This window comes from Glycine max, chromosome 4 (assembly GCF_000004515.6).
Source record: "Glycine max cultivar Williams 82 chromosome 4, Glycine_max_v4.0, whole genome shotgun sequence".
Classification (NCBI taxonomy): domain Eukaryota; kingdom Viridiplantae; phylum Streptophyta; class Magnoliopsida; order Fabales; family Fabaceae; genus Glycine; species Glycine max.
This window is the reverse complement of record NC_016091.4, coordinates 9,929,802-9,945,352: the sequence shown is the minus strand read 5'-3', so window position 1 is coordinate 9,945,352 and position 15,551 is coordinate 9,929,802. Positions and strand designations below refer to the sequence as shown.

The 15,551-nt window shown below is 33.2% G+C and overlaps 1 protein-coding gene across 2 annotated transcripts; it reads right to left on the bottom strand.

Annotated features, from left to right (window-relative positions):
• Positions 1-700: 700 nt before the first annotated feature.
• LOC100527013 (FCS-like zinc-finger domain-containing protein) lies at positions 701-1,659 on the bottom strand. Of its 2 annotated transcripts, none has more exons than NM_001401030.1 (2): positions 1,346-1,659; positions 701-1,196 (listed from the first exon to the last, which is right to left on the bottom strand). In NM_001401030.1, exons 1-2 carry the CDS (start codon positions 1,597-1,599, stop codon positions 1,181-1,183), a joined length of 270 nt encoding a protein of 89 aa, NP_001387959.1. In that variant the 5' UTR covers positions 1,600-1,659; the 3' UTR covers positions 701-1,180. The 2 variants fall into 2 exon arrangements, with proteins under 2 accessions (NP_001387959.1, NP_001237297.1); NM_001250368.2 differs by having other exon boundaries at positions 701-1,168; positions 1,346-1,639.
• Positions 1,660-15,551: the final 13,892 nt, after the last annotated feature.

Here is a 15,551-nt window from a genome sequence, read left to right as displayed (position 1 = left end):
TATATCATTTTTATTTTGCCAAAAAATATAATTAATTATAATTTTAGATTTTAATTAATTTTAAATTCATATTGGTATTTTAAAGATAACTAAAAGGTAACATAAAAGCGATTAAAAAATAAAAGCTAAATTAAATTAAAAGCTAGTGAAATATACTCATGTTTGCCAAGCTCTTTCATTTGATCAAAACATATTTATAAAATGGTCAAATAAACTAAACCATCTTATTCGACCCACTAATGAACGAGGCCAACGTTGAGAGACACAACGATGTGACATAGGCAAGTGAATGAAGTTTTCCAATACCCAGAAAGAAAACAGATTATGATTTACAAGTTTTATTTTATTTTTTTACTTGTTCCGGTTCAGAATCCCGTGGAAATCACTACAAAAAGTTTTACACGTTCCAATATGCAAAGAATGCACACTTAAAAAATAGTGGCCCGTGTTACCCGTTAACAAGCAAGAACATATTCCAAAACACAGCGCCCAGATGAAAATTACAAAGCCAGAACAAAATTATATGAAAAAAAAAAAAAAAACTAAACACAACCTAATTTGCTCGTCAAACACACGGAGTTTACAATCAACGAACTAGTCCACCACTGAGAAACACAACACAACGATGTGAAAGAAGAGGTGAGGTGAGGTAACTAAGGACGTGAAAGAAGAGGTGAGGTAACTAAAGACGTGAAAGCAGTTTTCCCCATAGAAAGAAAACAGATTATGATTTACAGTTTTTCTTTTTCATTCTTTTTTACGTATCAGATTCAAAAACACCACGGAAACCACTACAGCGTGCTTCAAAAATACTTGCCCATGTTGCCCTTTAACACGCAAAAAAAAAAAAAAAACATTCCAAAAGCGCAATGATAAAAATTACAACAAAGCCATAACAAAATGAAAAATATCCAAGAGAAAGAAGAAGCCTAGGTATATGAACATAAATAAGCTAAGGGCATGGGCATATAGGAATAATAATAATAATCCTTCGTGCGATGCCACAATTAGTTACAAGGCAACCACGGTTTCGCCTTTGTTAACTTGAGACCCAGAATTAGGCTTTTCCGCAACTTGTTTCTTTGATCCCACACGATACTTATCTTTTCTCTCATCCTGCTTCATCAGCTGTTCACGGCATTCTGAACTACAGAAAGCACTATCACCTCTGCAATAATTTTCAATTAATGCTGACCCTTCCAATCCAAATTAACAACAATTAATGAAAATTGCCTAGACACCAAAACTAAGCTTATGTCCAATATCAACAAAACATAAATTAAAAGACACATCGAAGGCACCGAATGGAATCCTTGTTAAGGCAGAGAAGGGTAAAAATAATTACTTGTACATGAAGATGTCTCGGGCGGGTACTAAACGGCGTTTGCAGAGAAAGCAAACGCGCAAGAAGTCAGGGGTAGTATCCTCGGAATGGTTTCTGGGTGAAACCATGGCCCAAACCCTGTTCTGATTTCCTCCTGGTCCCTTCACGGGATTGTTCGGATCATCGTCCAAGGTCGTGTTCAGATCGAAGGTTATTTCGGACATGCTTGTTGTTCTCTTCATAATTGGAGGACGAGGTCTCTTCCCTAACAACATCTTTTTCTTCTAATTCTCTTTTTTATGATGATTCTCTGATACTACTAGAGACTAGAGTAGCGTTTTGTTTTGTGGGAGCAGGTTAAGGATATACAAGTAGGTGGAGAAGAAAACGGCGAAGGTTGGGGGAGATAAATAAAAACAAGAACCTAAAACCGAGGACTGAATCGGGGCCATTGATTATGAGACTGATGTTCATCATTAACGAGAAATCAAATACGTCAACCTTTCCTTTTCAGTTGCCATCATTTTATTTCATTATTGGAGCTGTATTATTATTAGTTTAATATATAATTTTTTTTCCTTTTGGTTTTTAAATGCCAATTGGCAACTGGAATAGGAACTTCGGATACTTTCGAGTCTCCCAAAAAAAAAATCACTTAGGACGAGTATCATTGGCCAACCAAAATGTTCACATCATTGTAGGAAAGATTGGATTCCACTGCATTTAGTGACTCCGTAACTTTCAGATGTCAATAATGCTCCTCTATTTTTCTTCTAAATATCACTTTTTATATGGTTTTAGGATTTTTTTACTTTGACATGTTAAATTTTAAAATTTTATTTTAATCTTTTATATTTTTAAATTTTTATTTTAATATATTAAATTTAAAAAGTTTTATTTTGTTCATTTATGCTTTTGAAAATTATATTTTGATCTTTTTTATTTTTCAAAAAGTTTCATTTTGTTTTTTCTTTTCATTTTCGCTAACAAATAACTAGTATTTTGTTAATTTTTTACTTTTTAAATAATTAATTTAAAATAATAGTGATTAAAAATAGAATCAAGATTCAAAATTACCACTACAACGTTAGATTTAAAATTTTTCATCACCCCAAAGTCTAACACTTTTTTATCTATGTTGGTATTGGGTCGCGGTGTAATTATAGAGTGACGCAATCAAGGTTATTAGACTCGCGATTCTATGTAGAATCGTGGAGGCTCCGTAAATTCGATTTGTATAATCAAATCGTAAACTCGTAAGAGTTTATTCAAATAAAAAAATATATTAGTATTCTTTTTTATAAAATCATAAGTAAATATTTTAACCCTAAAATAAATGAAAATAATAAACTTTAACAATAATTCAATAAACTAACATAGTCCACAATCCACACTCAATTGTGGCTGTCTATGATTTTCCATGTTTGAAATATGCAGCGATTGTATTTCTGCTCATAGTCAAAATGGACAAAATCAAGGTGGTGATGAGTGGCAAATAGTATGGATGGTCAACTTGGGTTGAGCAAAAACAAGAACAAAGTGTTGAAGTTCTGCTTTTCAATCAATTTCCCTTCTCTTCTATTCCCTTGCACAAAATTATTGTGGGGTTAAAGAATGAGGATGATTCATGTATGAGTGAGAAAGAACATTAGGACCTCAACCACAGTGGTATAAAAGTAACTTTAAATCCTAGGGTAGGCAATGCTTCAACACTCAAACTAGCATTTTCTTTTCACAAAATCCATGCATTCCAAGTAATTCTTCCAATAGTATAAATAACTAAAAAAATATAGGATTATAAACAAAAATCAGAAAACAAACAGAAATATTCTTGAGATGAAAATTTAAGACAAAGATCTCCAATATAATGGAAGAAATTAAATTAATAAGACATGGTTATCAATCTCGGATTGGCAGTGCGAGAAGTGGGATGACAGCCATTTTAAATACTATGCAAACTAAATAATTTATACTACACAAATACTAAGAAAACCATAGTTAAAGAAATTCATGTAAACAATAACTAATTAGTCACAGCTTACACACACAACAACTATCAATCTAAGAGCAAACAAAACATAGTAATAAAGTAAAAAATGAAATATGATTGTAAAATTAATAGAAAAAGGAAATAACAAATTAGATAAAATTAGTAGACTGTGAACTTGGAACAGATGCGAAAACATAGTCTTGTAAAGTGTGAAGAAACAAGTTCAAAACAGGTAACTTTTTGCAAAATGTTCGAGGAATAAGGGTTCAATGTGGAAACAAAGCTTTCCAAGTTTATTTTGATGATGCCAAAGACTCAAGTCAAGAATCAAGAGTCAAGCAAGTATCAAGAATCAAAGAGTCATTCAATCAAGAATTAAGATTAAAGTGAAGATTCAAGAGAAGACTCAAGATGTACAAGAACTTCAAGAAAAGCATCAAGATAAGTATAAAAAGATTTTTTTTTCAAAAGAAAAGATTGAATTGCACAATTTTGTTCAAGAGAATTTTTCAAAGAAAAATATTTTACCAAGAGTTTTACATCGATTACCAGAAGGCAGTAATCGATTACTAGTAGCCAACATTCTTTTCAAACTAATTTACAAAGTTGTAATCGATTACCATAAGCATGTAATCGATTATCAATGTTTTAAAACATTAGATTTCAAATTTCAAGAGTCACAACTTGTGATAAAACAGTTTCAAACTTGTGTAATCGATTACACAATACTTGTAATCGATAATCAGGGTTTTTAAACGTTGATTTTCAAATTTAAACATGAAGAGTCACATCTGTTGATGTGTAATCAATTACACTACAATGGTAATCGATTACCAGTTACTTATTTTGAAAATTAAATTACCAAAAGTCACAATTCTTAAAGTGACTAGTTTCTGAAGATTTTTTAAGAGTCACAACTTTTAAAGTGACTAGTTTTCAAGAGAGTCACAACTTTTAAAGTGACTAATTTTAAAGAAATTGCCAAGAGTCACAAACTTTAACTTGAGTCATCAAATGACTATAAATATGTGATCATGGCACGAATTACAAAAAAATGATTTCATTCAATTATTCTCAACATCTTTCTATGAGTTTTTGTTCAATACTTTCTTTATCAAGAAAAGTTCATTGGCCAAAAACTTGTGTTATTCTTCTTCTTCTTTCCTTCTCCCTCTTGCCAAAAGAATTCAAAGAACTAACCGTCTGAGAATTCTTTTGATTCATTCCTTCTCCCTCTTGCCAAAAGAATTCAAAGAATTAACCATCTGAGAATTCTTTTGATTCATTTCTTCTCCCTTTTGCCAAAAGAATTCAAAGAACTAATCGTCCGAGAATTCTTTTGATTCTTTCCTCCTCCCTCTATACAAAAGATTTCAAAGGACTAACCGCCTGAGATATCTTTGTCTTAACACATTGGAATGTACATCCTTTATGGTACAAGTAGAGCATACATCTACTTGGGTTGTAATACTGAGAACAAGAGAGGGTACATTTCTTGTGGATCAGTTCAAGTGGAGTGCACATTCACTTGGTGTTACACTGAGCACAAAGGAGGGGACATCCTTTGAGGCTCATTGCTTGTAAAGGATTTTACAAGATTAAAGGAAATCTCAAGAACCGGTGGTTGCTTGGGGGCTGGATGTAGGCACAGGTTGTTGTCGAACCAGTATAAAAACTTATGTTTGTTTTCTTCTTCCCTACACTCTTTACTTTTCCATTGTGTACTTTTTATTTTCGCTTTACTTCTGTCTAAGTTATTGTTTCTGTTCTTTACTTTCTCATAACTTAGTAGTAAAGCCTAATTGAATCTAGTATTATTAAGAAGGATAAATTTTTAATTAGTCAAGACACATTAATAATTAATTCAACCCCCCCTTCTTAATTATTTTGAGGCCACTTGATCCAACATTCAAATCTTATGACCCTGGTTTTTTATGACTATAAAGGAGAGGAGAAATTACCTTAGCATCGTGGAGTAAAGCTTGGAGTAGCAGTCCAACACGACGCGAGTAGCTCAGGAGAAAATGAGGGCTTTCGACGAGTGTTCTGTAATGATGAGGACCAGCAGTCCAGCACCACGCGAGTCAGAAAGAGTCGCGAGTGAGGGCCAGCGATGACGAAGACCCCCACGACGCCGATGCGAGCAGCTCAGCACCCAAACTAAACTTCAACAAGGCAGAGTGAGTAGATAGAGCTGCGAGTAGCATAGCACAGAGCCATTTTCGGGTTTTCGTAAGTGAGTAGCTTTGCACCAACACAATGCCGTTTCAGGTTTTCGTAAACCCGCGGACTCGGAGTAGAGTCGTGAGTCTACCCAGACTCACTCGAGTCTACGCTAAATCGGACGAGTCTACTTCGTTTTCGATTTTGCTTCCGATTTAACTTGTTGAACCTTAGTGGAATCGTAAAATAGTACGATTTTACGATTTAAAACACGATTTTAACAACCATGGACGCAATGGTATTGTTTAGTGGAAGGAGGTTATGGATTGATTTGTTTATTATTGATGGTTGTAATATTGTGGAGGTTGTAGATTCGAGTGAACAGTGATTGCATTGTTTATGTTGTGATGATTATGGAGTTTGTACAAAAAGATGAGGCTATAAAAGTATGTGGTTGAATGCGTTTTAAAAAGATAGTGCAATTTTTAGTCATCACTATTTTAAATTAATTATTTCAAAATTTAAAGTTAATGACACATTAATGTTTTCTAACAAAAATCAGAAGAAATTATCAAAATGAAAATTTTAAAACTTAATATACCAAAATAAAACTTTTAAAAACATAAAGAATTCAAATAAAACTTTTAGAACTTAACGAAGTAAAATGAAATAACACTCAAATATAATAAAACAAAAATCACATTTTTTTTACATACATATATACTATGAAAAGTTACTTTGTTACTATAATTTTATTTTATTAATAGAATATGGTTTCACTCTGATTCTAGTGTTAATAGTTTGAGTCACTATTGTTCTATTTAATAGAGAGGATAAAAAAAAGATATTTAAATTAAAGTAGATCATAGGTGTAAGATTTATATGGGATTTAAATTATTTTTTCCCTATTTTATTCTTACTAAACATGAAATAAATTTGTTAGCATTTGACTTTAAACCTAAATAAAAGAAAAATAGTTATTATTGAAACATTTGAGATAATGAGACTTTAGTCAATTAGAATAGTAGTGCGTAAATTGTAAAATATTTTTATATTGAAATGGTTGCTTAATTTCTTTTAGAAAAATATGGTTAATTAATTGAACGGTGTAAGGATTTATTTCCAGAAAGAAAAAAGAAATAGAAAAATAATTGATTGCAGTGTTTTGATCATTTGCTTTTCGAAAATTTGGCCAAAAGGATAAACAATATTTCATGGATGAAGCAAACGAAAGTCATGTAGAGCATCAGGAATTCTTGTCGATGTGGTTGTTAAAATTTGTTTTCTTTGCTAGATCACACAAATTGAAAAGAGTTTTGTCAGTAGCCATACATCTACCTAGAGTGACTAAAATAAATTTGGCAGTTGTTGTATTAACAAGTATTCATAGATTTTTGTGTGTACAAATGAATAACAAAATTAGAATTGTCACAAAAGTTTATTACTTTATTCTCTTCTTCATTTAGTAAGATACGCTACACTTACACTTTATTTGAAATGTAAGAAAATGAGGCGAAGGAAAAGAAATGGAAGGGGCCGGTATGCATTTTAAAAAAAAAATCCTCTTTCGAAATGCAAAAATACAAGGGACGAAAAGAAAGAAAAAAAGTGATAGGACTCACTTAAATATTTTTTTCTCATTTTAAAAAGAAAGTGAATAAGACAAAATAAAATGGATGAAAAAAATAAAAATATTCATACTTATTATATATTTTTTATTTGGAGTATTTGTGTCTGTATATATACAATTTTCTTTTTTATATAACCAAACAACTTGAAAAATCTTTCACTTTTTTACTCTTTTTTTTTCTTTCACTTTCTTTGACTTCCCAAACCAAACAAAGCATAAGTCTTCTTTTGACCAACCAACCTCTTCCTCCCACTCCCTCCTCATTGACTTTAATTAGTCCATAGGCAAACACCACTTACTTCGACAACCTTTCCTGCCACAACGACATCACCATCCTCCCTCTCATTGAATCTTGGTGTCTCTATTATGTTTCGCAGGTCCTATAAAGTTTAGAGACCTAGCCTTGACTTCATTTTGCAGGCACAAAGATTTACATCGAAGGGATGGTGATGGTATGCAAGTGATTCACAGTTGCCCACCATATAGCATCTATACCAAAGAGAACACACTGATACATTATTTTCAAGTTTTAGGCTCTATCGAAAATGTACAAATAGTAGAAGAAGGTTCGGTACTTATTCCCACTAAGGAAATGTGATGGTGGTGTCTGGGTGCCATATTCGGATGGATAAAGGGTGCGTGAGTCACGTGTAGTTGTGGGGATAATCATATTCATAAAGGTTGATTAATGGATTGTTGCTAGAAATAGAGGGAACCGATTCCTCTTCCATACTAAACCGATAGGAGAGAGAAAGACTCACGAGATTTGTAAATCCCATCATATAGTGAGACTCACAACCTCCATGAGTCATTTTATGTGGAAAGATCCACAAATTTCATGAGTTTTTCTCTTTTTTATGTCCAATGATCATAATGCGTCACTAAATAATTGTAGTAAAATTGTTAAACAAAAAACAAATGTGATGGCTAAAATGGTTTCCATTTGTGACCATACTCTTTGGTGGCCGCTAAATTGACCTTTTTTTAGTGTTATGGTGTCATAGTACTTGATTTCTCAAGCACACAACATTGCCTACCCAAACTTGTTTTCATGAGGCGCAAGCTTAATTTCCTTCGACAAAGCATGTCTTCCATGTCAAGATGAATCGTTCATCCACATTACCACTACCACAAAAATGGCCTTTTACGACGCAGATATTACGACGATTGTACAAAAATTGATGTCGTAAGTAAACCAATGGCATTTTTGTAAATAACTTTAAAATTTTAAAGATAGGTTTGACAAATCCGTCTTTGAAAAGGAATTACAGCATCGGTTCTTGTAGAATCGATGTAGAATGCGAGCTTCAGGAATGCCAACAAGCTCTTTCTTACTCTTTATTTTTATCTTTTTTTTTAATTTGTCTCCTTTAATTTTAGAAAACCCTAATGCGAGCTTCAGGAAGCCTTTTTCCCCCTCCTCAACAGTATCCACCCCTCCTCCCCCTCCTCCGTCATCCTCACCCAAGACGACCTCAAGAAAATCGCCGCCTACAAGGCCGTCGAGTATGTCGAGTCCGGCATGGTGCTCGGCCTTGGCACCGACTCCACTGCCAAGCACGCCGTCGACCACATTGACGAGCTCCTCCGCTAAGGAAAACTCAAAGACATCGCCGGAATCCCCACCTCCACCAAAACCCACGACCAGGCCCTCTCCCTTAGCATCCTCCACAAAAACCAGATCCAATGAGAAAGCAATCAAACCTGGCTTATAAACCAGCCTGGCGCTCACTGTAGTGTCCCTTCTGCACAATCCTGTCGAACAACCCCCTCCCTCGCAGAGCTCCATGACGAGGTGGATAGAGGTGGCGTCCTCGTAGGTGCCGTGGACGATGTTGGGGTGCTCGGAGAGGTGTCGTGGATGCGAACAACTCCCCTCCCTTGTAGATCTTGGCCTATCCACGTTGCTCTAATTTTTTCTCCCGATTTTAGTTAGAACTTCCTTATCTCCTCTGCGGATGTGATTTTATTTTATTTTTGTGTTAATATTGCACGATTTATGGATCTCACTTCTAATTTTGTTTTGTAATATTTTTTTTAAAAAAATTTGTAGGGTCAATTGTTTAACTTTCTTGAGTAGTGAATTTGTCTTTTGTAACCTTTGTTGCAGATATTGGAGATTGATGTGATGACCTCTTCACCTACCTATCTGCATGTAGTGTTGAATTGATACCTCTTGTTTTTATCTCATGCTATTTTACTTGTGTAACATCTAATAGTGCCTGTTTAATTTGTTACACCATGTTGAATAATAAGTAGATCAATATACTCAAATTTAAAGTTTTGCGATATTAATTAGCATTGAATGAGAGCATTTGTCAATTACATTATCAGTGGAGTTGAAAGGAACATTTTGGTTTGGGGAAAAAGCATCTTTGTAAAGTTTTTGAATGTACTTTCTAGTTTGGTTTAAGAAAAGGGGAAATGCTAGCAACCTGGAAGTATTATAACATTGATTTCACTACTCCAGTATGTGGTCTATTTTTTCAGTGGTGCATTTAATAATAAACATATTGATGTTATGGTATAAGAAGAAAAATGGAGCATGTTTTGGAGAAAAGATTTGCTCTTAATACAGAAGATTCCACTCAATGAGATAGTGGCCATCAAGGTTCTTGATGTAGAAGCAAAGCTTCATGGTGAATCAAAGGTGATTCAAAGGTGTTTTGATGATAACAATGATGATGACAAAGGTGATGACAAAAAGCTCAAAGATCAATCAAAGAACAACTCAAGTGAATCAAGAACAATTCAAGAGTTCAAGATAAAAATCAAGAACAATTCAAGACTCAAGAAGAAAGTCTAGAGACAAGAATCAAGATTCAAGGTTCAAGATCTCAAAAATCAAGATCAAGATTCAAGAATAAAGAGAAGACTCAATCAAGATAAGTATTAAAAAGTTTTTCAAAACTTTGAATAGCACATGAGTTTTTGAAAAAACCATTTACCAAAGAGTTTTTACTCTCTGGTAATCGATTACCAGATTGTTGTAATCGATTACCAGTAGCAAAATGAGTTTGAAAAAGTTTTCAAACTGAATTTACAACGTTCCAATTATTTTCAAAAAGCTGTAATCGATTACAATGTTTTGGTAATCGATTACCAGTGCCCTTGAACGCTGAAATTCAAATTCAAATGTGAAGAGTCACATCCTTTCACTTCAAAGCTTTGTGTAATCGATTACACTAATTTGGTAATCGATTACCAGTGACTGTTTCTGAATAAATCAAAAAATGTAACTCTTCCAAAGGTTTTTGACTTTTTCAAATTGGTTTTAAGTTTTTCTAAAAGATATAACTCTTCTAAATGGTTGTCTTGACCAGACATGAAAAGTCTATAAAAGCAAGGCTTTGTTTTGCATTTCAAGCATCTTGAATACTTTTTACATTCATTTCAATCAATCCTTTGCAAGCCTTGAATCTCTTTGAACTTCTTCTTCTTCTTTGTACCAAAAGCTTTATGAAGTTTTCTGGTTTTCCAAACCTTGAAAACTTGTGTTGTTCATCTTTTCGTTCTCTTCTCCCTTTGCCAAAAAGAATTCGTCAAGGACTAACCGCCTGAATTCTTTTTATGTCTCTCTTCTCCCTTTTCCAAAAGAACGAAGGACTAACCGCCTGAATTCTTTTGTGTCTCCCTTCTCCCTTGTCAAAGAATTCAAAACAACACAGTTTGAGAATTCTTTTGATTCTTCCCATTCCCTAATACAAAAGTGTTCAAAGGACTAACCACCTGAGAATTCTTTTGTATTCCCATTCACAAAGTATCAAAGGTTTAACAGCCTGAGATCTTTGTCTCAACACATTGGAGGGTACATCCTTTGTGGTACAAGTAGAGGGTACATCTACTTGGGTTTGATTGAGAACAAGAGAGGGTACATTTCTTGTGGATCAGTTCTAGTGGAGGGTACATCCACTAGGTTCAAAGAGAACAAGGGAGGGTACATCCCTTGTGGATCTTTGCTTGTAAAAGGATTTTTACAAGGTTGAAAGAAATCTCAAGGACCGCAGGCCGCTTGGGGACTGGATGTAGGCACGGGTTGTTGTCGAACCAGTATAAAAACTCTTGTGTGTTTGTTTCCTTCCTCCCTACTCTTTTACTTTCCATTGTGCATTTAATTTCCGCTTTTACTTTCTGTTAAGTTTCTCTTCTACTCCTCATTCTCTTAAAAATTTAGTAAAAGCCTTAGAAGAGTAATTTTTAATTAGTAGAGGTTTAGGAATAATTAATTCAACCCCCCCCCCCCCGCCTTCTTAATTATTCTGAGGCCACTCGATCCAACAAGTGGTATCAGAGCGGGTTTATTGTAGAATGGCCTCTTTAGATTCTTTGTCTTTAAAAAGTATTTTCAGGAACAGGTTACTCAAAGATCATGATGAAGACCAAGTCAACTTGTGTCTCATGACAAAATCTGATGAGAATAACAAAGAAGATTCTATAAGGAAGAAATGGTACATAGATAGTGGATGTTCCAAGCACATGACAGGTGATGTATCCAAATTCACAAATATTTCCCCCAAGAAAAGTGGACATGTTACATACGGCGACAACAACAAGGGCAAAATTATTGGAGTCGATAAAATAGGTACGAGTTCTTCTACTCCTATTGAAAATATGTTGCTTGTAGAAGGTTTGAAGCATAGTTTATTAAGTGTTAGTCAATTATGTGATAAAGGATATAAAGTATCTTTTGATTCTGAAAAATGTGTTATTAAGCATTAGCATGACAAAGATATTGAACATATAGGTTTTAGAGAAAATAATGTCTACATGATTGATCTAAAACAAAAATCTGTAAATGATAGATGCTTTTTAAGTAAAGATTGTGATCCATGGTTATGGCATAAGAGAATTGCTCATATTAACATGGATCATCTAAATAGGTTAATTTCAAAAGATCTAGTTATTGGATTACCTAGATTAAAATTTGAAAAAGATAAGTTATGTGATGCATGCCAAAAAGGTAAACAAACAAAAGTATCCTTTAAATCTAAAAATATTGTTTCTACCACTCAACCATTGCAATTATTACACATGGATTTGTTTGGACCATCTAGGGTCATGAGTTTTGGTGGAAGTTACTATGCATTAGTAATTGTTGATGATTATTCTAGATATACTTGGACTTTATTTCTTACTCATAATAATGATGCATTTCATGCATTTAGAAGACTTGCCAAAGTCATTCAAAACAAAAAGAATCTCAAAATCATCTCTATCAGAAGTGATCATGGAGGTGAATTTGAAAACAATGATTTTGAAATGTTTTGTGATGAGTATGACATAGAACACAACTTTTTTGCACCAAGGACACCCCAATAAAATGGAGTATTAGAAAGGAAAAATAGAGCCCTAGAAGAAATTGCTAGAACTCTTTTAAATGACACACCTCTTCCAAAATACTTTTGGGCAGAAGCAGTTAACACCGCATGTTATATTATGAACAAAGCCTTAATTAGACCTATTCTTAAGAAAACCCCATATAAACTTTTTAACAATAGAAAACCAAATATTGCACATTTACATGTTTTTGGATGTAAATGTTTTGTTCTAAACAATGGTAAAGAAAGTCTAGGAAAGTTTGATGCCAAGGCAGATGAGGGTATCTTCCTTGGGTATTCCTTACATAGTAAAGCATTTAGAATATACAACAAAAGAACTATGACAATTGAGGAATCAATACATGTTACTTTTGATGAAACTAACATTACCTCCCCGAGAAAGGAGTTTGTTGATGATATTGCAGATACTTTGGAAGATACTCAAAATGAAGAAAGAAATCTGAAAAGAAAGAGAGATGATGAAGACAAGGATGATCAAGATGACATAGCACAAGAAAATGATAATCTTCCTAAAGAATGGAAAACTTCAAGAAATCATCCTCTTGATAACATCATCGGTGATATCTCAAAAGGAGTAACAACTAGACACTCTCTTAAAGATTTATGCAATAATATGGCATTTGTTTCATTAATAGAACCTAAAAACTTTAAAGAAGCTATTATAGATGACCATTGGAAAGTAGCTATGCAAGAAAAATTGAATCAATTTGAAAGAAATGATGTATGGGAATTAGTAGAAAAACCTTCAGATTATCCAATCATAGGAACTAAATGGGTATTTAGAAATAAATTGGATGAAAATGGTATAGTAATTAGGAATAAAACTAGACTTGTAGCAAAAGGATATAACCAAGAAGAAGGTATAGACTATGAAGAAACTTTTACACCTGTAGCTAGATTAGAAGCCATTAGGATGTTATTAGCATATGCATCTATTATGAATTTTAAACTATATCAAATGGATGTCAAAAGTGCTTTCTTAAATGGTGTAATTCAGGAGGAGGTATATGTGGAACAACCTCCTGGGTTTGAAGATTCACAAAAACTAGACCATGTCTATAGATTAAAGAAGGCACTTTATGGCCTAAAACAAGCACCTAGGGCTTGGTATGAAAGATTAAGTAAATTCCTATTAGAAAAGAATTTTACCAGAGGGAAAGTAGATACTACCTTATTCATAAAAAAGAAGGATAATGATATCTTGTTAGTACAAATTTATGTTGATGATATAATTTTTGGATCTACTAATGAATCTTTGTGCAAGGAGTTTTCTATTGATATGCAAAGTGAGTTTGAGATATCCATGATGGGTGAGTTAAATTACTTTCTTGGACTACAAATCAAACAAACAAATGATGGGATCTTCGTCAATCAAGCAAAATATTTCAAAGAACTCATTAAGAGATTTGGAATGGAAAACTCAAAACACTTGGCTACCCCTATGAATACAAGTTGTTATCTTGACAAAGATGAATCCGGTCAACCTGTTGATCCAAAGCAATACAGAGGTATGATTGAATCTCTACTTTACTTATCTGCAAGTAGGCCAGACATTATGTTTAGTGTATGCATGTGTGCAAGATTTCAATCAGATCCAAAGTTTTCACATTTAATGGCAGTAAAAAGAATTATAAGATATTTATTAGGAACAGTTAGTTTAGGATTATGGTATCCTAAGAATTCTTTATGCAACCTAGTAGGATACTCAGATTCAGATTTTGCTTGATCAAAAACAGATAGGAAGAGCACTAGTGGTACATGTCAATTCATAGGATCTGCACTTGTTTCTTGGAATAGCAAGAAACAAAATAGTGTAGCATTATCCACAGCAGAAGCAGAATATATTTTTGCTGGTAGTTGTTGCGCACAAATTTTGTGGATGAAGCAACAACTATCTAACTATGGAATAGTATTAGATCACATTCCCATAAAATGTGACAACACAAGTGCCATAAACATATCTAAAAATCCAGTTATTCACTCTAGAACCAAGCATATAGAAATTAGGCATCATTTTATTAGAGATCATGTTTTAAAAGGTGATGTTGTTTTAGAGTTTGTAGATACTAAAAATCAACTTGCATACATCTTTACAAAACCACTAAGTAAAGATACCTTCTATAACATTAGAAGAGAATTAGGACTAATAGATGTTAGTGACTTATCAAAATAATTCTCTATATTATTATGGTATTTGAACAATTTACTATTTCCCTATTTGCATGGTATGTTTGAACAAATATTAAGTATGTTATTTGACTATATGGGTTTTATAGTTAATCTATTTATGATTCTTGCTTCATGATTTGGTTGATATTTTTTCATGAACATTGTATGAATGTTTAGTTATATTTTCATACGCACTTAGGCTTTTTGTTGATGCCAAAGGGGGAGAGAAATGGGATTAAATCAAGAACTCACATGAGTAATTAATTTAATTTTAAGATAAGCATAAATTCAAAAACAAAGGGGGAGAATTTATGGGAGTGATCGACTAGGAAAAAGTGTGTGTGTGTGTTTCTTGATTTCAGAAGTTGTCATCATCAAAAAGAGGGAGATTGTAGAAGCAAAGCTTCATGGTGAATCAAAGGTGATTCAAATGTCTTTTAATGATAACAATGATGATGACAAAGGTGATGACAAAAAGCTCAAAGATCAATCAAAGAACAACTCAAGTGAATCAAGAACAATTCAAGAGTTCAAGATAAGAATCAAGAAGAATTCAAGACTCAAGAAGAAAGTCTAGAGACAAGAATCAAGATTCAAGGTTCAAGATCTCAAAAATCAAGATCAAGATTCAAGAATAAAGAGAAGACTCAATAAAGATAAGTATTAAAAAGTTTTTCAAAACTTTGAATAGCACATGAGTTTTTGAAAAAACCCTTTACCAAAGAATTTTTACTCTCTGGTAATCGATTACCAGATTGTTGTAATCGATTACCAGTAGCAAAATGAGTTTGAAAAAGTTTTCAAACTGAATTTACAACGTTCCAATTATTTTCAAAAAGCTGTAATCGATTACAATGTTTTGGTAATCGATTACCAGTGCCCTTGAACGTTGAAATTCAAATTCAAATGTGAAGAGTCACATCCTTTCACTTCAAA

Bases quoted from the DNA above. Each gene is read 5' to 3' on its own strand.
- LOC100527013 (NM_001250368.2), bottom strand. From the start codon at position 1,599: ATGTTGTTAGGGAAGAGACCTCGTCCTCCAATTATGAAGAGAACAACA. The intron at 1,169-1,345 runs GTAATTATTTTT...AAATTATTGCAG, and splicing joins CGAGACATCTTCATGTACAA to AGGTGATAGTGCTTTCTGTA.